At 41.2% G+C, this 20081-nt stretch overlaps 3 protein-coding genes across 5 annotated transcripts in view; 1 reads left to right on the top strand and 2 right to left on the bottom strand.

Moving 5' to 3' along the window:
• Positions 1-8900, bottom strand: part of adgrv1 (adhesion G protein-coupled receptor V1) — a 147265-nt gene extending 138365 nt beyond the window's left edge. For all 3 annotated transcript variants that reach the window (XM_034871234.1, XM_034871235.1, XM_034871236.1), the window contains exon 1: positions 8383-8900. The gene's annotated coding sequence lies outside the window, so the exon portion shown is untranslated. The remainder of the gene's footprint in view (positions 1-8382) is intronic.
• Positions 8901-9532: 632 nt separating this feature from the next.
• On the top strand, positions 9533-15294 carry lysmd3 (LysM, putative peptidoglycan-binding, domain containing 3). The gene is made up of 3 exons (XM_034871272.1): positions 9533-9681; positions 11280-11556; positions 13756-15294. The coding sequence occupies exons 2-3, from the start codon at positions 11290-11292 to the stop codon at positions 14329-14331; spliced, it is 843 nt and encodes a 280-aa protein (XP_034727163.1). The 5' UTR covers positions 9533-9681; positions 11280-11289; the 3' UTR covers positions 14332-15294.
• polr3g (polymerase (RNA) III (DNA directed) polypeptide G) lies at positions 15144-20035 on the bottom strand. The gene is made up of 8 exons (XM_034871277.1): positions 19736-20035; positions 19426-19556; positions 18143-18272; positions 16757-16822; positions 16606-16665; positions 16461-16525; positions 15679-15810; positions 15144-15569 (listed from the first exon to the last, which is right to left on the bottom strand). Exons 2-8 carry the CDS (start codon positions 19534-19536, stop codon positions 15480-15482), a joined length of 654 nt encoding a protein of 217 aa, XP_034727168.1. The 5' UTR covers positions 19537-19556; positions 19736-20035; the 3' UTR covers positions 15144-15479.
• Positions 20036-20081: the final 46 nt, after the last annotated feature.

The raw sequence follows: 20081 nt of genomic DNA, 5'->3' as shown, positions 1-20081 counted from the left end.
TAATCATAGCCAAGCCTTTACCCTAGTTATATCACAGAGAAAACTACACATTTGAAGCTTTAAAAGAGGAAAGCAATTCTCTTACTTCCTTTTTTAGTAGAGGGTGTGTGGGATAATATAGTATGTAGATTTTTAATCAAGGGCTTTCCCTTGAGGCATCCCTGCCCTGAGGCTTCCCTGGTCCTGAGACGCCTTTGGTGAAGAGCTTGTGGTTATATCTGGCAGTTAGTCTCTCACACTCTCTCACACACACACACACACACACACACACACACAGTGATCTCCAGTTGTCTGACACTGGGAGGCCTGCAGTGGGATCGCATTCATCAATGTTACAGCTCTGGTTGGTGATATGGAGTCAGTCTGGCCACAAAAAGAAACTGCTCTGTCATTAACATCAACTAATATAACAGTGTGTTCTTGGAATGTTTGTGTGTCTCCTCCGGACAGATTCACACTAAATGCCGACCAAGCAAACAGACAGTATGACCAATACTGACGGAGATAAACAGATAAGTAAACAGAAACAGATGGTGTGGTAAGCAGAAAGGCATATAGAAGGAGGTGATAATAAGTCTTTGTGTATATCAATCTGTATTTATGTATAATGTATGGCTAGCTGCTAAGCCAATTCTTTTGGGATATAAACAGTGGAAAAATTGAAAAGTGCCTTGGGGTTGGATGGCCGGGTTATTATTCAGAGGTCGGACTACATATGAAAAATGTATAATATGACATGTATATGACGCAGATGCAGGAGCTTACTCCAAAATATCTTAGTTAAATAAATCTGTTAAAAAAGTTGAATTAAGCAAAACTAATAAAACAAAAAAACAAGTAATGCTATCATGTCCTTTCATGCATACAGCCAACCAAGATGTTCCTCTTTTTATCTGCTGTGTTTCTCAGTTTGTATTTATAAGTCTCATGTGTTTGGCCTGAAACCATGGTGCCTCCTCCGCTGTTTGTTGGATAGTTTTCTGTTTGAGCTGCACTTCACGCTAAGCGACTCCGCCAGCCCAATGTGTGCCGGGCCCTACCACAGAAACCACCCACCGTCCGTTCTCAGCCCAGTGTAGCCGCGGCTGCTATGCCCGGTCAACTCACAAGCCCATAATTGCACTTTGCATGTAGTTTCTCCCTCTGGTATTTTTAGATCAGTGAATGTTGTCGAAGTTGGGGAGAAGAAATTAAGAAACTTAATAAGCGAGTAGATCTAAAATATACATGATTAAATCTGACACAAAAACTTTGTGTTAGTCACTTGGCTTATTTTGGAGCGCAAGACCCCAAAACAGAATTCTATTTATTTTGAGGTGAAAAACCGAAAACCTACTATTAGTCCAACAAGAAGCAGAGAAACATTTTGGGGGCAATGAGGATGGCAGAGTGCTGAATTGGAGCCAAATAATGCCATTCCACATAAGGGGAGGAAGAAAACACTTGAATGAATACCTCTCTAAAGAACAAAAATGCATGAGGTCAGCCTTCCAGCTATTGTCAGAGGATATTTTTCAACGGGGCATTTCTCTTTCAGGGGCAAGAGGCTGCCAATCAAGTGTGCATTTACTGTGAAAAAAGAAACGGAGAGAGAGAGGGGGGGGAGAGTTTTCCTGAGGTATTGTCCACCCAGCCTTGGTCTGCTGCTCTTAAGTTGAGCCAATGGCATCCAGCCTCCCTAACTAAAAACAAAACTTTTTTTATTCGTAGGAAATAGTGGGAAGCAAGGAATACAGAAAAAGGAAAGCGGTTCCAATTGAGAAGGAACCAGTGCGTGAGCAATTTACTGCGCTTTCTAGTTTGAGCATTGGCTGACTGATTAGCCTGTATGACACACAGTGACGGAGGCAGACAGAAAAGCACTTTCAGGGGATTAAACAAAGTTGTGCTCTCCACAGTCTAGCAGACCAAAGGGCCAAATTAAAAAGGGTAGTACTTCATTGGATGTAACAAGTCGGGCCCGGACGAAATGCTAATTGCATTTCAAAAGAGTTCCCAAAACAGAGAGGCAACGCAGAACAGGGGGAGTATTTTCATTGGAGAAGAAGCGGGACTTTACGATTCACTGACCAGCACCCAATTTGAAGGAGCAGGCTTTTGTTCACTCATGCTCCTTTTTGTGTTTTGTGTGCACTTCTGAAATTGCCACAGTTCTCTATTCTTTTGTTTCCCCCATTTTTTTTTGCCATGCTGGCCTCCTATTAAACAGAATCCAAGCCATCCTATTCAGACTTCCTCCTCCTTCCTCGGGTCTACTCCATCACTCCTGAACAAGGACACACACGGCACACACACATCCTCGGTACAGTAGGTGTGGGACAGCCCCTCTTTCAGATGTTTGCGGCTCTGGAAAATGAAGGGCCAGATGGCAGGATTGAATAGAAAGTAAATCCTAGAACAAGTGCGGTCAACAGATCCTGATTATCAAACAGAAGAATAATTAAAAATATGCTGCTGCGCATTGCTTTCATCTAGCTGGCCATCAAGCGTGTTGTCTGTCCCACAGATTTAAAATTCATTGACAGAATTGTTTCGCTATGCAACTGGGAGTGTGAGAGAATACACAGGTCCTGTCAATGCACCCGTCAATCTCAAAGGTATTGTATCTTGCATTCAATGGCATTTCAATCCACTCTAAAAAACATTGTTCCACTGCAGTGCTTCACACAATGAAAGATACAAAAATGCAGCTTGTGTTTTCTATTTATCACAAAGTGATGTTTTGATCACAAAGATATAATCTATAATTAAAGTCATCCAGAGAAAATGGATAAATACATATTTTTACACAATAAAGACACCCCGCCACCTCTCAGCCAAGCTCGGATCAACCCTCCGCCCAACCCACTTGTCCAGGATTCCTCTGCCATGACCAACTACAGAACAATGAGGAAAGTGAGAGATAAACAGAGAAAGACAAGAAACGAAAAGTAATGGGGTACGTGTGTGCGTACGTACATGAATACCAGAATGGATTATACACACATTGGGGGATGGCAAAGAAAATAAGGTTAAAGGCTAATGGAGAGAGCTGAGGGATCAGATGATTGATCTAAGAGTCAGTGACCTACATCAACAGGTTTATGTTTTAAATAGCCCCCCCCCCTTCTCTCTTACAACCACACACACCCACCCACCCGGCAGCCCGTCCACACACACACACGGGCCGGATATTGTCTTCAAGGTATACCGCGGTTCGAAAAAGTCAAGGTTTCAAAACCCCAACATTCTCCGTCATACCGTTCCCGAGGTATGAGCCGTTTTATTTTTAAGACTGGACAAAAGGAGAGAAAGTGTAGGTTAGAAATCTCTCTCTCCCTGCCAGTGTGCAGTGCGTTTAAAAAAATAAATTCCTTTGTGTTAAATTGGAAAAAGATTTTGTCTTTTAAATTTGAAAAAAAAAAATACTTTAAAGCTGTAATTGCAATATCTTAATAGATTCGCTGAAGATTATCATATCGTCAGAATCGTATACTGGCCTAACACACACACACGCACACACACATAGTAGTATTACTAACAAAGAAGGAAGGGTATAAGGATGGACAGCCATGATGTCCTTTCAGCCGAACGCTAACCTGACCTGTCTAAATTACGACAGGAAGCAGAGGCCACCATGGGATGTGTTCCACGTGGCTTCCCCAAAAACATCTAGGCAAGGGGTGGAACTCATGGGGATTTATGTTTGGTACAGAGGGGCTCATGTGGGGGTCCGCAGGTTCAAAGAATGGGATCAGCGAAGAACAACCAAAGATTGTGTTCATTTATCTATGAACTTGTGTTTTATCTGTTTTAATGATTTTGTGTAAAGCACTTTGAATTGCCCTGTTGCTGAAATGTGCTATACAAATAAAGCTGCCTTGCCTTTATCAATTAAGGCTGCAGAGCTGGTTTACTGCTTCGGGATAATAAGTCAAACAATGACCCCAAAAAAAGAAAAAGATTCCTGCGTTCAACAGTCCTTGAGACATAATTTAATTTAGACAGAGTCTAGCCAAGCTAATGTGAGCCAGAAGAAACAACCTTCCTAAAACATTCTTGTACTTTTCATTGTTTTGACATTTGAGAAAAGGATGTTGCTCGGTGCGCTTCCTGTGCTGATTTTCCATGCAGTTTGCAAGTTGACATGAAACATAGCTGCTTTAGTTTAACTGGATGTAAATGCAATTACCAAAATAATGCGGGGAACTGAACATATTACAAAAGATATTAGAAATTAAATGACTATTGTTTAACTGTTAAGGATTAAATGAAATATTTGTGTTCTTCCTTTTCAATGATTATGGTAAACCTACTAGAGAAACTCGATGCATCTTAATGCAACAATTGTTTTATGTACATTTCCATGCGTGATATTTTTGGCCATTTTGGTGTTTTTTTCTCTGCGCTCTTGCCTAACTTAACATTATCCTGTCCTCTTTCAGTCACTCTGTTTTCTGATTTGTACATGTCTGGAGACCTTTTTGTGAAATTATCAATTATTAACTTATCAGAATTGAGTATTGAATCGCTCTAGAGAGAATGTCAATGCATCTAAGAATCGAGTATTTTTCCCAGCCCTACTTAGCACAGCAGGTAGAAGAGGCTGACCTATCTGTAGTAACATGTAGAGGTCAGAGTTCAAGTTTAATACTTGAATGGAGATGCTGGGCAGCTGTGGGAGGGCACCTCATCGCCCCTACAGAGTGTAAGACATAAGAATATTTGTGTGTGCATGTGTGTGTATGTATAAAAGCACAATTATAAGAGTTGACAGAAAGATCATGTCCAAGGGTTTTTCTGCAGCGATCGTACCAGCATCCTCGCACCGGGAACAATATGCGGTTGGTCAGGCCCGCTAAGGAGACCTCAGGATTGTTGGCCGTCTCGGTGGGGGCCACCACTTTACTGTCCCTCTGCTCCAAGGACAACAACTACTAAAATATGATACCATCTCCAGTGCGTAAGCATGAGCTGTCAAATGATTTTTGAGAAAGAGCGTTAGGTTATACTTTATTTAGAGGTACACAGGAGTGACATGACATTGCCATGAACGTGTCATCAGAACGTTTATGACATAAGGGTTCTTTTAGTAAGTGTCATTCGGTGTTGTCATGGTAAGTTATGGTTAGGGTCAGGGTTCACGTGACATGACTGTGTCATGTCACACTTAGATATATCCATGTAAAGTGTTACCGAACGTTAAGAGAGACATAGTAACGACTTGAAGTCATCCACTGACTGAATCTAAAATCAACTTTTTCAAAGTTTCCAGACATGTTTGCAGCAAGACGTGTACAGTATGTACATTATATGTACACACATAGCATAGTTCCTGTCTTAAAATTAGGAACATATGGATCGTTCATTAGAAATTAGGGGTGCAACTAGCTATTAATCTGTTGATTATTTTTTGGGGCTTATTCCCTTTATTGTAGAGGATAGACATGAAAGGAGGAGAGAGATGGGGGATGACACGCAGCGAAAGGCTGCAGGTCGGATTCGAACCCGGGCCGCTGCAGGACTCAGCCAACATAGGGCGTCGCTAATGTCTTGTTTTGTCCACAACTAAAAGATACTCAATTTACTGTCACAGAGGAGTAAAGAAACTAGAAAATATTCACATTTAAGAAGCTGGGATCAGAGAATTTTTAAACCATAATACCTAATAATCGATTATCAAGTAGTTGGCGATTACTTGAATATTTTACAACAAATCTTTTCTAGCTCTATTAGAAATTAGCACACACAACATAAACTAAGCCTTACCTAGCTTTGATGCCAGCCGAATTTAGCCCCGCCCACAACATTTGACGTTGGGAGGTTTGATCTGGACTTGATCCATCATAAAGCAACAATGCTCGAACCAGAGCGGTTCGGACCAATCAAATTGTTAGGGCACGCTTTATAAAATGATGGACAGATGATCAACAGTGACGTAATCTTCTTCCAACGTGCGTGCAATTGAGTTCAGTTGACAACTATTTGTTTTTTTTCAACATACGTCACATGCTCCATTGCTCTGATTGGTTGTAGGTCTATCCAATTAAGTGCATTTTCTTTCCTGTCGGTAGAAACACACATGAATGGCTAGAATCTATTGCTCCCAACTTTGGTTTGCTTTTTCAAAAATGATACCACCTGGTTCATGAACTTAAATAAGCAGTGGGTTAGCCCAGTCAGCTCCCAGCATAGTGAAACAGAGGAAGATTTAAGGTACACATCTGTCTTGCACCAAAGGGTTGTGAATTATTCTACTATGTGACAGTCATGAGGGAAATGGTTATGGGGGGGGAAGAGCTAATGTCGTAGGTACAACATTTTATCCTCTCGAGGTGTGGAAATGAAAACCAGACCATAACTAATGAGAGGTGTATGAGGTCTGCAGGTTTTCTCCTCCCACATTGTAAAAAACACTCACTGTGGTGAAGACATGTATAACCTTTTTCATTGTGTACTGTTTACCTGTAATACCATATGTTATAAAAATGAAATACATCTCTGCAGGGCTGCAATTTAACTTGATTATTGAAAAAGATATTGGAAGCTACAGGAAAAAAACTTACAAAAACAACCAAAACAACTTGTGTTTCAATATAACTTTTGCAGAGATAGGAAGTAAATTGGAACTGCTGTAGATCACAAAATAAATCATGAATATCTGTATTTATGGCGTATATATAACAAGGCATGCAAAGTTCCAATTCAACTTTATAAATGTCCTTCATTCAACAGATAAAGACATCATTTACAAGTCTTGCCACCAACAGCGATCCTTGGGTGAACGGATCAGCGTAGGCGGGCCCAGTCAGCCTGTTGCAGGGCGGTTAAGTGTATGTAGAGCTGTGCCTTCATCTACTATTTCCCTCTATCCCCACACACTCGGAACGCAAGCCCCTCTCATCAATCTCCTCCTGTCTGCAATGTGCAACACTCCAGCACCTTTCATCAATGAAGCGGCTCTGTTTATGGCACTGTCCCCTTTTGTACTGTGCGGCCATTAGAGGCGTGAGACAGAAGGAGAGAGAGGCAGGCAGTAAAACAGTTTCCGCCCAGTGAATCACATTCAGACCCTCATACAGGCGACTGGGGGCTGACCCCTGCCAGGCGATGACATAAACACTGACAAACAAAGGACCTGAGCTCTGAGCAAGTGTGGATCCTATAGGATGTAAATCTACAAAAACACATCAACAGACTGTGGCCCCATGTTTGGGATGATGGAAATAGAGATTGTAGGCTTGAGGGGGGATAAATTGTGTGAAAATTTCATGGCAAGTTTTGCTGCTTATATACAAACAAAGGGGGATGATTCAATAAGGCCACCCTTTTATACAAAGATACATTCCAGAAACAGTGAAGGGTTGGCGCTGAGGAAGAGCAGGTGTAAGTGCTGAATGGATACAGAAGCAGCTCCCTCCCTTCCTCCCCAGTGAGAAAAAGGATTTAACTCGGCTGAGGCACCGTAGAGGAGGCAACAAAAGAGATTTGCAAGGGACGCACCAAGATGACATCATGTCAAATAGATAACAGATAAGGTGGACATATTCAATTATTCAAGGACAGAAACATCCCCCCCCCCCCACACACACACACCCACACACCCTCCCCATCAACTGGTGTAAACTATGAAGCCAGCACAATGAGGCTACAGGCACCAATCGTTTGATTTAATAGTAACAGCACATGTGCGCAACTTTAAGTGTGCCAAGATTACTTATGGCCAGAGTTAAGCCTATATAGATTAGTCAACGGAGCCTTTATGAGAGGGTCTCCAGCTCACCATGTGTGGCAGTTTCCCCCTGAATTGTTGTTTTATTTTCAGTGGGGAGAGAGAAACCCCACACAAAGCGCAGTAATCACACTGGAGATCCTGGATGTAACCATGGAAGCGTTTGTCTCCGTCCTCAATGGGCTGCCCGGCCATTCATTTACTGATTGCGCTGAATCAATATTTAGGCTTTTCAATTTTATTAGCTGCTCCGAGGGGGGATTTTTTTTTTGGCACAAGGCGAAAAGAAATTAGCAGTGGCCAACCACTTTTAATCGTTTTCTTATAGTGTTATACAATATGTCTGCTTGAGCTGTCTGGCATAATTGATGAGGAGTATCGCTATACCCATTTGTTTCCTTTATTCTCTGTACTATTTATCTACCACTGGCAATATAACGACTGGAGTCACCACTCATTACTGACACATTAACTGAAAAATAAATCCGAGGCGTTTGCATTGTCCTAGAGACGGTATAGCCATGTGTCACAAAGAGATCATCTTGCATCCAAGTCTTTCTGTGAAATTATCCAGCAAAGTTTTGCTGGCCGCTGTAGGCTGCTGCCCTCACTCACAATGACAAAGAAAGGCATATTTGAATAGAGACATAAGATAATTAATTCCAACTTACCTGACACCTTGCTTGGCCTCTCTGTCCAAAGAGAAATTACTATAATGTGTTTATTGCTGAGGATAACATCGATGAGTGCTTTTCTGAGTCTTCGGCTGCTTCTCTTCTCAAACAGCAGCTAATAATAACTGCATCATTGTATCGTTTACCATAAAATGAACTCGTTTTTTTTCCGTTGGCAGCTTTGGGATCCCGGTGAACAACATGGGATGAAGCGCGTTTGTCATCTAGCGGGACTGGAGAAGCCGGGAGAAATAGCAGAGACGGAGCGGTTCCCCGGTCTGTTCAGGACCTTCTCCTCTCTCTACACACAACTCCGTCCTCTGGCCGCCATGTGAGAGCTGCTGCTACTGTACACACACGCCTTACTGTTCCAACAGAAAGATTAGTTTGCAGCTACTCAGGGACTCCTGCTCGTCTCCCGGTCGCTGCCTAATGAGACATGTTTTAATCCTATTTGTCTCAAGGGTGCTCGGTGTGGTGGTGGACAGCTCCACCCTGTGACCCGAACAGGCATAGCTAGAGCCCCCAAACAGCAGCAGTAGTCCTGTTAGGGCTAACTTACTCTCTCCTCAAATGTGGTCACTAAAAATAAACTTTACAAATGTGTACTTCTTCATAAAAAACTTAAAATCTAACACACATGTAGTTTTATGCAAAATACCGCGTGCATGACATCCGACGTAGGCTAGCATGTTGCTCGCTGTTAATTTATAAATTATAGTTAGCGTTATCGCTTAATACCTTCTCTACTAAATGTCAAGAAGGCAGTGTTGTCTTTCCATATAATTTAGAATATACTTTGATACAATTTACTCTTATATTTTAAAGCATATTTAGCTGACGCTAAAGTTGGTTGAGGTAAAGTTAGCTAGTTGAGTTTACCCTGCATGTCCTCCATAAACTCAAACGTTCATTAGCCTTTTCTTTCTACTGACTGGATACGTTGTATTTTGAATAACAGGGTCGTTAGTTTAGGTAAACGGAAACCAATTAGTTGATATACGGGTATGTATATATATATACATAGCTACACCTGAATAAAATAATCCGAAACTAATAACTTCAATCCAAAATATTGGCTCAGTTGACTGTTCCCAGGGTTCCACCATTGCCATTTAGCGCCATCTCGCGATGTGTTGGAGTCGCCACTTATAACGTCATTACGTAAACATTCTGTGGACGTGGCGTGAGCAGTAAGACAAGACAACTAGCTAATCGAAGGGAAGACCGAAAATAATCCCCTGGAAGTATGGATATTATCCAGATCAACTGATTGATCAGTGTTCACTTTGTCAGGTAAATGTTTTTGTTGATGACTGCCTCCAAATACATTATTCAACAAATGTGACAACTGACCGATAGAAATGTACAAACGTTACTAGCTAGTCACATTCACATAACATAGGTGGACGATAGTTAGCACTAGCCTAGCCTGTGCAGATGGTTCTCAGTTTGCTAACTTTGGCTTTAACAGACGGTTTTCTAAAATTACGTAGGTTTTCCTGCTGAACAGCAATATCGACTGGACCTTTGTGAGGTGAGAGGGACTGAGGTTTAGCATTATCTATGTTGTTTCGCAGCCAATTTCTTAGTTAAATAGTAGCTAGCTAACCTGGAATTTTAGCCACAGTAACGTTAACTTAAGTTATTGCAAGCTTAACGTTAGCTTGTTAATTGTAAGTGTACATACAGTCAACACCTTTAGATTGTTAGCTGCTAATTTAGCTAACATCACCTCACGTTGAAAGTAGTAATCTAAAGTAGGAATGAAGTCGGCTTTATTTACAGCAGCACGTCAGAGCTGTGATAGGGGAATAGCTAGGTTACGCTACCTGACAAATATCGCATTACCTAGGGATGTGCTCATGTCCGTTATGCTTAACTAAGCATAAATATTTCAGGGACATTGACAGCTCGACGATTCAGCGCACTGCATGACTGGTAACGTCTCTTATCGAACTGAAAGAGCCCCGAATCTTATCTACTTTGTCTGTCAGAGAGATGGACTTTAGTCAGTTGTTTAGCTTATAGTGGGAAAATAGTTCACTAGTTAATTAAAGGTTTCTGGGAAATCAATGCATAGTTGCATAGAGTGTCATAACGTTCACATAGGCCAGTTTTCATTTACTTTCTTTTAGTATTCAGTGGTTTGCATAATTGTACATACCCATGCTAAAGTTGATTTAAAAAGAGGGAAACATTTTTTTTTGGGAAGTTGATCTCAATACCTTTCTTAAAAAAGAAAAATAGGAAAATCAAGTCTTTTAAGGACACCAATTTTCTTTCTGAATGAATAATGTAGTAATTATAAATATATGTTCTTTCTTAAGCAGGCATATTTTTATTTTTAAATGGATCCATGAAATAACTGGCATTTAAAAATAAAAATGTGCCTGCTTCCATGGGAATTTCACATAGTGGTGTGTATATTTATGCCCCCTGTATTTTAAGGAAGAACATTTATTTGCAATACATTTTCCTAATTTTTTTTTATTCCTCTTTTATAATAATCTTTAGCATGGGTGTACAAACTTATGCAAGCCACTGTATGTATAATTTAATTACATATGTAAGTTTATGTGAAATTATAATAATACTTCCTTATAATACTCCCACTGTAATCCCCCACGCAGTTAAATACTGGTGAGAACAATGATATCGCTAGTACGGCCAAAGTTTTGATTCCCCATCTGTAGCACAAGTGTGTGAACCATATTTTACAGCATAGCCCTCTCTTGTATTAAGCTTTACACCCTCTTAAATGACAGTTGGGTCCAACTCAGGGAAGCAGCTTATTAATTCAAACACATTTTACTTATTTAAAAGCAAGCTAAAGTAAAGCATACCTTGCTGGTATTTTGCCCTCACGCCTGTCTCTGCTCTTCCCAATACAGTGAAGAAAAAATGTCCGGTATAAGCCAGCACTATGGGTTCCAGTCAGCCACCATTGTGCAGCCGGCAAATGGCGGCCATGCCTATCTGTTTGGAAACAATGGCTCAGAGAATGACCTGTCAGAAGAGGACGGGGAGAGCTATGAGCTGCGGCCACGCGGCAGAGAGAGGCTGCGGAGGAGCACCTCCAGAGAGAGGATGGATGATATAGTCTACCTGGCCAGAGATATCCATGAGGGTGACACCCTGAACAGCATTGCCCTGCAGTACCATTGCTCAGTATGTGTGTGTGTGTGTGTGTGTGGGGGGGGGTCTCTCTCTCTTTCTGTTGGTCTGTATTTCGTTTTTCATCTCCTTGAAGATTACCCACTCAACTCCTTGTTCCTTTTTCACGTTAAAGTATCTTCTTTTTTTCTTACATAACACACATTACCCAATCATTGTTAACCCTTTACACAATTAGGGCTGCAACTAACAATTATTGTTTACAGTCATTAGTTTTAGATGAGAGAACTAACCAGTTAGTCTGGAGAACTATAAAACATGACGTGCCCACTAAGGGTGTTAAAATGAATCATTGCATCGCCATGCAGATGATTCTTCGATTACTCAAGTAAGATGGTAAAAAATACAGGGAGCATAAGTATACACACCACTATGTCAAATTCCTGTTAAAGGCCAGTTATTTCATGTATCAGGTTACAATGCATCTGGATAAAGTTCCTTTGGCCTTTGGAATTAAAATACCCCCATCCCACCCCACCCCCCCTTATCACATAGTTTTCACCATACCTAGAGATTGACATGGTTTTATTTCAGTTAGCCTAATAGCTGTTTTGGTTTGCATTGAGAGGTGATCTCATGGAAAGTTCCCCATGCCAATCGTGAGATACGGTGAAGGTTATGTCATGATATTATAATGCTAGCAAAGTACCCCCAGAGAATTATCACGCAAATCTGCTGCTCTCTTCAACTTCACTGAGCTTTAGGACGGGTTTCCGCTCATGGTTTAGCTGTAAGGATTGCCATTTCACTCTCACAGCTCTTATAGCGTTGTTTTCCACCTCAGGAGGCAGATGTTTTAAGCGAAATGGCTCCAATAACCCCTTGTATATGACGTGCTGTAGACACAGCAGACGGAGTTAGCAACTAGCAGTTTAACAGAGTGGAACATTTAGCAGGTAAAGAGCCAGATATTTCCACCAAGGTTTGGTTGCAATCAAAACGGAGCTAAAAAAGTAAATCAATGTCTGACATAAGATTTGTCCGGTGGCCAGAAACACGACTCCAAATGATTGATAATGTTTCTCCATAACTGCTCGGTGTGTAAATAATTTACTGTTTGCTAAAGATTTTGCCATATCCACTTTAAAGGGGATAATTATCTCAATTTTGTGTTCACAACTTGTTTCAATAGACTCTGACTGGCCAAAAAAAGGGTTTAAATGTAGAAGAAACTATAGGGAATATAGATAGTCCTTTAACTATCTAAATGTGGGTGCCTGGGTAGCTCACTTGGTAGAGCACACACCCATATAAAGAGGCTTAGTCCTTGATACAGCAGCCGCAGGTTCAACTGCAACACTTTGCCTCACGTCATTCTCTCTCTCTCTTTAAGTCTAAGCTGTCCTGTTGGATATAAAGGCCTAAAATGCCCCAAAAATAATTGTAATTATCTAAAAAAGTGTCCTTACTCATCAGATAAACAAGTTTACAATATGGACAAGCTAATAAAAATGTCTTTGGCTGTTAAGATAACACAGCTGTACTGATTGAAAGGATTGAGTTTGCCTCCCACTGTAGCACGCAACGAAAACATCAGTTTAGAAAAAGTTATTTGATTGGGTCAGATTAGAGACATCAGAACACTACTTCATAGAACTGATCCTTAATAACTTTCTAATAAACTGCCATTGCGTAACCTCTGAATATCTGTATACTTTCACCATAATCATGTGGACAATTACGCTTGTGTGTTAATTCAGGTCGTTTTACTTTTATTATACAAGTCTTTTCTTGTATTTAATCAATTGGATTATTTCCTGCGTTCAGAATCCGGAATACTCAGACTACATTAGTAGTTACATTGTACAGTTACATTGCTACGCTTGGGTTTTTGAGCCAACAAACGATCTCCGTGCACACACAAGTGTTTTTAGCTCCAGTAGAACTATCTCCATTTAAACTAACGCCCCCAAACGAAAATATCTCAACATTCTCGTATACTGGGCATGCGCGTTTTAGGGTAAACAAGTCAGCGTGAACACTCGCCTATTGCTGGTATTTGCCATGGTAACGTTAGTAGCTTATTTCGGAGAACGAGACATAATGACTGATAAGATCTAATCAGGCTGCAAAACGTCTGTCTTGCGGCCACTAAGACTGCAACACAACCCAAAACAGGTCAGAAGTCTTTTTTTTTCTTTCTCTAAGCATCATCATCATCGTAAATGAATCTTTGTTCTGTGTTTGTCCTAGGTGGCTGATATAAAGCGGGCCAACAACTTCTTGACAGAGCAGGACTTCTTTGCCCTGCGGTCGGTCAAGATTCCTGTGAGGCGCTTTAGTGTCCTCACTGAGACGCACAGCACGGGACCTCTGAAATCTGCCTCCCCCTCAGCTACCAGGCACCTGGCCCAGATCTCACCCGGTGCGTCCCTCCCCTCTGACCTCTCCACAGACTCTTCGTCTTCCACCGACAGCGTGGAGGGATTCCTCCTGGAGAAGGACAAGGACATTGAGCGGCTGGTGAAATCCACAGGTCCGTCTCGGAACAGCCTGAACGAGGTTGTGTCCTCCTTAACGCTACAGCAACAGCAGCCACTGTTAGGGGAAGTGGAGTACAAACCGGTGCACAAAAAGGACCCTTATTACGGGGCAGACTGGGGCATGAGATGGTGGACGGCTGTGGCCATCATGCTGGTTGTGGGCATCGTCACACCTGTGTTTTATCTGCTATACTACGAGGTCCTCATGAAAGCGGAAGTCGGCCATCACAGCGTTCCTACACCGTCTCCTCATATCACGCCTCATGGACACCACCATGGCAGTTAGGCAGGCCTTCATGTTGAAGACGATGCTGGGGCTGGAAATGTGGGTAAGGAAGACCCACAGGGACTAGGTGTGGCCAAAGCAGGAGACGAACATGGATATCATGAAAAAACGTAACAGGGATTATAACATTACACACAAATTTGATGCTAACTCAAGAGATCTAATAAAAGTGGGTGGATGTTCCCATTGTTGAGTAGTTTTTAATTCTAGACTTAATACATCAATACAATCTGTGTGACAGGGACAGACACTTTTGTCATCCCTTGTCTGTCCATTTACAAATATATGCTTTTCAACCAGGACTATCAATGGGCTAGAAACATGTCATCCTTGGCTGAATTAAGGTGATGTTTTTGTTATCATCCATGCTGCTGTATTCTTAGTAAGCTACACACAAACTGTATCCAACGAGTTCAAAAGAAATCCGGGAAAGACAGCAACACACTTACCTGTTCCTGGTTATTCAGCGATGGAAGGTTATCATCAATTCCATGGATTTGGTTTTTAAAGCAGTTTGGTCCAACTGAATATTTTCAGTGGAATATTTTTAGTAGTGGATTTTCCAACGCTAGTTGCTGGGAAAGTATGATTGCTACCATTGAGTTTAATATAAAGTTAATTTATTTTAAGTCTATTGAGCCTTTAGTCTTTACTTACACCATCAGTATTGGGAAGTACCAGTTAAATGTCATAACAGTTGCTTGAATTTTTCATTAAAAAAAAAAAAAATAAACAACTCAGCTGTGGGGAATATGCGAAATGCACATTATTCCCACAATGACTTATTCTTGTAATGATGGAAGATTGTAGAATTTGTGATATAGCCCTTTTATTTTATCACTGTGTCCACTTGATACTTTCTGAAAAAGCAGTACATGTTGACAGTATGTGCCTTTCAACCTGTGGAAATATGCCACAGGCTGGAAAATAAATACATCTATTTTGAATAAATTATTGCCAGTGTGCACATAGTTTGGCATTTCTTATTTACAAAAGTCTTTAAAGGGAAAGCTTTCCTCTCAAAATAAAGCAAACCAAAAACCTATCGCTCTGCTTAACAGCATCTCCAACGAATCTAAAACATGTAACCAATAGAGACAACCACATGATTGTTTACTTCAGAGAGTTAGTATGGATGAGCCACGGTGTCAGTATGTGGCCTCTGCGTCCATATTGTCATCGCTGCCCGCACCAAAATCTTCGCCATTGTCAAAATAGCTGTCGATGTAGTCGTTTTCCTACAGAGAAACAAAGGGAACGTATGAACTCTGCTTCTTCCATATTGACCTCATTAAATTTGTGCTTAGGAAACCGGACAATAACGTTAAGTATTAATTTGTAATCAACCTCTTCAATATCCTCTTCGTCATATTCTTCCGCTTCAATTTCTTCTTCTTCCTCCTCTTCATTATTCCCTTTTTTCTTTTCTGTTTCATCATCAGATTTTTCAGGGTTCCCGTCGTCTTTCTTTGCCAGTTCCTGATATATTGACATTAAGATTTAATTACTCAGAACATGTGTAGTTAAGTACGGAAGCGTATTATATTCACCATAGAAAAATAGACACCTTGTCGTTATATTGAGACAAGAACTCATTCTGAAGAAAGATCTTGTGATTTTTAGACAATCTCTCATAATCATGAGTTCCTGATCTTTTAATTTTGAGGAAAGATCTCATAATTTTGAGTTCCTTTCTCATAATTTTGGGAACAGATCTCAACAAATTAGAATGGGCTTTCCACCGGAACAACCGGGAAGTCGACAGACTGATAACAATCCCATCGGTAGTAATTAAAGACATAAGCATCTCCCAGTGGGTCAAACCAAAAATAAAAACAGATTAAACTAAACAGGTGAGATGTAGACCTATGTCTAGCCTGAAAGCTTCACACCAGAGCGGTTATCTGTTGTGAAAATGCATTCATCACATAATAAGAGTGGATCTATGGAACTCATAACTTTTCTCAATATTTTGAGATCTTTTCTCAAAAACACATCCTGAACTCAAACTGCACCAACTTGACGCCTTCATGAATGAGTCCCTGATAAATCACATGGAGAGAAAATGAACAGTACATGTAATGCTCAGCAGTAAACACAGAAGAAACAAGGGGAGTAGAAAAGCTTACGTCTAATTTAGTCAGCATAGCCTCTGTGTCTTTGCGCGATATCTTCACACGTTTCTTCTTCGCGTCTGTTGGATTTAAGCATTTTGTCTTTATTCCTACGGCCACAGAATGGATTCCCATAACACGCATCGTAGCTTTAACATACCTGGTTTAGGGCGAGTTGTCTTCTTTCGAGGCATCAATTCTTTTGGGAGGAGGTTCCAGTCTAAAATATCAAGAATAGTATTGCCATTAATTTTCCTTCTTGTTTGTTGCTATACTTGCTGTCATCAAAAGACAATATGTTATGCACGTACCTGGAGTCCAATTCTCATCGTCCATCTGTTTTTGCTTCAGGTATCTCTCCGTGTATCTCTCCACTTCTGTTTCATGTAAACAGGAGAAACTTCTGCTTCAGTACACTCTTTAACAGGCCGCAGTTCACCGTCACATCACACTCAGCAGTGTATTACAACTACGAGTATAGGGATGTAACTAGCGCCAGAAACGCGTAACAAAACAAACAGATTTCCCTAACATTAGTTATTTGTAGTTATGTATGAGTTCTCACTACAACAATATGATAATTTGTTTTATTGTCACAACAGAACAGAGAAACATCCAAATATATTAAAGTTCTGATAAATAAAAAGTATAAAAATACAAACCTTAGATATTAAACCTAAAGTCCTTTGAACAAAAACACATTAACAAAAAATAAATCAGTGTTGCCAACGGAGACGTTGTACAGCGCCCTCTGGTGGACAAACTATGCAACACCAACCCTCATAAGATGGTTGACCGTGCGCTTTGTTTTTTTATCAGAATCGTTTATTTGTCATTATAAATGATTCTCCATCCATCCATCTGCACCCACTTATCAGGTCGCGGGGGCAGCAGCTCCAGCAGGAGACCCCAAACTTCCCAATCCCGAGCCACATCAACCAGCTCCGACCGGGGGATCCCGAGGCGTTCCCAGGCCAGGTTGGAGATATAATCTCTCCACCTAGTCCTGGGTCTTCCCCGAGGCCTCCTGCCAGCTGGACGTGCCTGGAACACCTCCCTAGGGAGGCGCCCAGGAGGCATCCTTACCAGATGCCCGAACCACCTCAACTGGCTCCTTTCGACGCGAAGGAGCAGCGGCTCTACTCCGAGCTCCTCTCGGATGACTGAGCTACTCACCCTATCTCTAAGGGGGACTGATTCTGATGAATGAATATAAAAAATATTTAAAAAAGTGCAGATATCGATATATCAATCGGGCTATGGATGTCACGGAAACATTTGTATAAAAATTAACCTCACTGTCAAAGTGACCAAAATTATCACGGTATTTTTAAAAGTGTGTCAAAACAACACACCTAAATTAAGCATCTGGCAACATTTGGACAAGACATTCTGAAAACTCCATCTAGCATCTAACTTCTTTCGGATATACATTAGCTCATCGCTGTATAAGGGAAATCTAAAAGACCATATCAGGCCAGACCATAGAAATCACATAAAACTGCAGGGTGAGGCACCAGCTGTAACTCAATAGTCCGCAATAAATATGCCTCTCTCTCTCTTTTCCCCTAGATATGACCCTAAATGAAATGCCTCGGTTCCTAAGTGCTGCATTATCTTCCCTCAAAGCAACCCACTGTCTTGCCATCGCATTTCTATCAGATGTCAGGTACCTAATGCACTACTCTCCTCCTCACCTGCTTTATTGGACAGAGGCTTGATGTTATGTGGTAGCTGCTGCATCGTTCCCCTCATCTCCTGTTTTAAGGCCAGCATGTAGTCCTCATCCTCCCCGGCTTTCAGAGGCACCGGCTTAAAGTCTGTGTTCTGGAGGAGGATAAATATTGGAAGAGAGATTCAAAAATCTGTTTGCTTTAGGTTTGTCCCATTTGCTTCCGACGCTATGGAGCACATGTGGCACGATATGGGAGCATCTGTACATTCATCAATGCAGTTATAGTGTTACCTTCAATTATTTTCTACGACCAATTATATTTTATATTATAACATATTTGTGCATTTAGTCTGCATCCATTATTTATAGTAAAATGCTAAACAGTAATAGTATCAAATTGATCCTATAATTACAGTAAAATAGATGTCAGGACAAATAACATGCTACCCAGGCTGGATTCCAACCTGCCAAATAATGTTTTTTTTGGGGGGGGTAGCATGGAAGCACAGACGGGAGGGGGAGGGGAAAGGGGATTTGCAACATGTACAAATTGTCAGTCAAGAACAAAGGTCACTGTAGTGCTAAGCTTGAAAAAGAAAAACCTTGTGTGTTTATATATTATATTACATACACTGCACTCCAAATTGTGTGTAAATAAACCGCCACAGAACATCCTGAACATATGTCAGCCTTTCAGCCTAAGCAGGCGGACACAGGTATCAAATACAAAGCAAGGCCTCAAGGTTTTCTAACTTTTTCACATCAAGGACCCCTTAACTAACACAAGTCAGACCTCCCTTAGATTAGATTTTGTGTCTCCTAGGGTTCCTGTCTGATAGGATTTTTGCTTTTAGATGTTTTATCACAGAAAGTGTATGACACTCAGGGTCAAAATAATCACACGTTCTTTCATTGTGTTACGTATTTATTGATACCCCCCTGGTGGTCCCTGGACGGTCCCCACATTTGGAACCACAGCTCTAGGATGAGGCCCTTGTAGGAATGCAATCTCTCAACATTCCCATGACAAATACTATTTTTTATATTTTGTATAGGTAAATATATCCTTGTTCACAGCTTGTACTTTAGTTTAAATAAATCGTAATGAAGCCTACACGTTTTCTTTACACAAATACTGCTTTTGACATGTCACGCTTATGTGGCTCTGAATTGTCATCAAATACTTTCAATTCCACCACCCCTACACTTATTGGTGAATATTGTGGTGTTGTATACTGCAATATGTGATGTCATCGTGGGATCTGTGTGTGTGTGTGTGTGTGTGTGTGTGTGTTCGGTACTTACTGGATACAGCGGGCTGGGCCCCACCCTGGCTTCTGGCATGCTGCCCCTGCCGATGCCCAGAGCCTCAATGTTGAAGGTGAAGGCGGCCACTCCGCGACCCTTGCCCGCCATGCTGCCAGCCTCCGCTGGACCTGCCGCACAGAGTCCACATGCCTCCGGTCAACTCCACTGTCCACACGTGTGGACACGACAAGTTCATATAACATAGCTCTTATTGCCTTTTGCCCAACTTTGCTTACTATGAAGCGTTGGACAATATTAAAATATTACACCAGAGATTCACCAACACACAATACGTTATTATACTCACTATTATTGTTAGTAAAGTGCTCCTAATGTGGAGACGTATTTCAGGCTATTCAGTGGCATTTAGCCTTTACTACGTCTCCATGTTTTCACTTTTCGAGTTAACTTGTCATTAACAGTCAGCTACTCCGTTTCATCTGTTGTTCGGTGCGTTAACTAACTTCTGAATTCAATAAATGAACACCTAAACCTCAAGTAATTTGTACAGCTTTAGTCAAACCGGCGTGGAAACCTCTTGCACACACTTCACTACACTCAGCAGAAAGCGTAAATGTGGCTTTAACGTGCCCGCCCCTGCCTGACGTTTGAGAAGGCGTGACTTATTTACAGCCAATAGAATAGCGCGCTTC

Source organism: Etheostoma cragini, chromosome 5 (assembly GCF_013103735.1).
Source record: "Etheostoma cragini isolate CJK2018 chromosome 5, CSU_Ecrag_1.0, whole genome shotgun sequence".
NCBI classification, from domain to species: Eukaryota; Metazoa; Chordata; class Actinopteri; order Perciformes; family Percidae; genus Etheostoma; species Etheostoma cragini.
This window is presented reverse-complemented; position numbering and strand designations above follow the sequence as displayed.

Excerpts from the sequence above, each read along its gene's own strand:
- lysmd3 (XM_034871272.1), top strand. The coding sequence starts at position 11,290 with ATGTCCGGTATAAGCCAGCACTATGGGTTCCAGTCAGCCACCATTGTG. Across the intron at positions 11,557-13,755 it reads CCCTGCAGTACCATTGCTCA|GTGGCTGATATAAAGCGGGC; the intron begins GTATGTGTGTGT and ends TGTTTGTCCTAG.
- polr3g (XM_034871277.1), bottom strand. The coding sequence starts at position 19,536 with ATGGCGGGCAAGGGTCGCGGAGTGGCCGCCTTCACCTTCAACATTGAG. Across the intron at positions 16,823-18,142 it reads GCCTCTGTCCAATAAAGCAG|AAGTGGAGAGATACACGGAG; the intron begins GTGAGGAGGAGA and ends TACATGAAACAG. Across the intron at positions 16,666-16,756 it reads CGATGAGAATTGGACTCCAG|ACTGGAACCTCCTCCCAAAA; the intron begins GTACGTGCATAA and ends TTGATATTTTAG.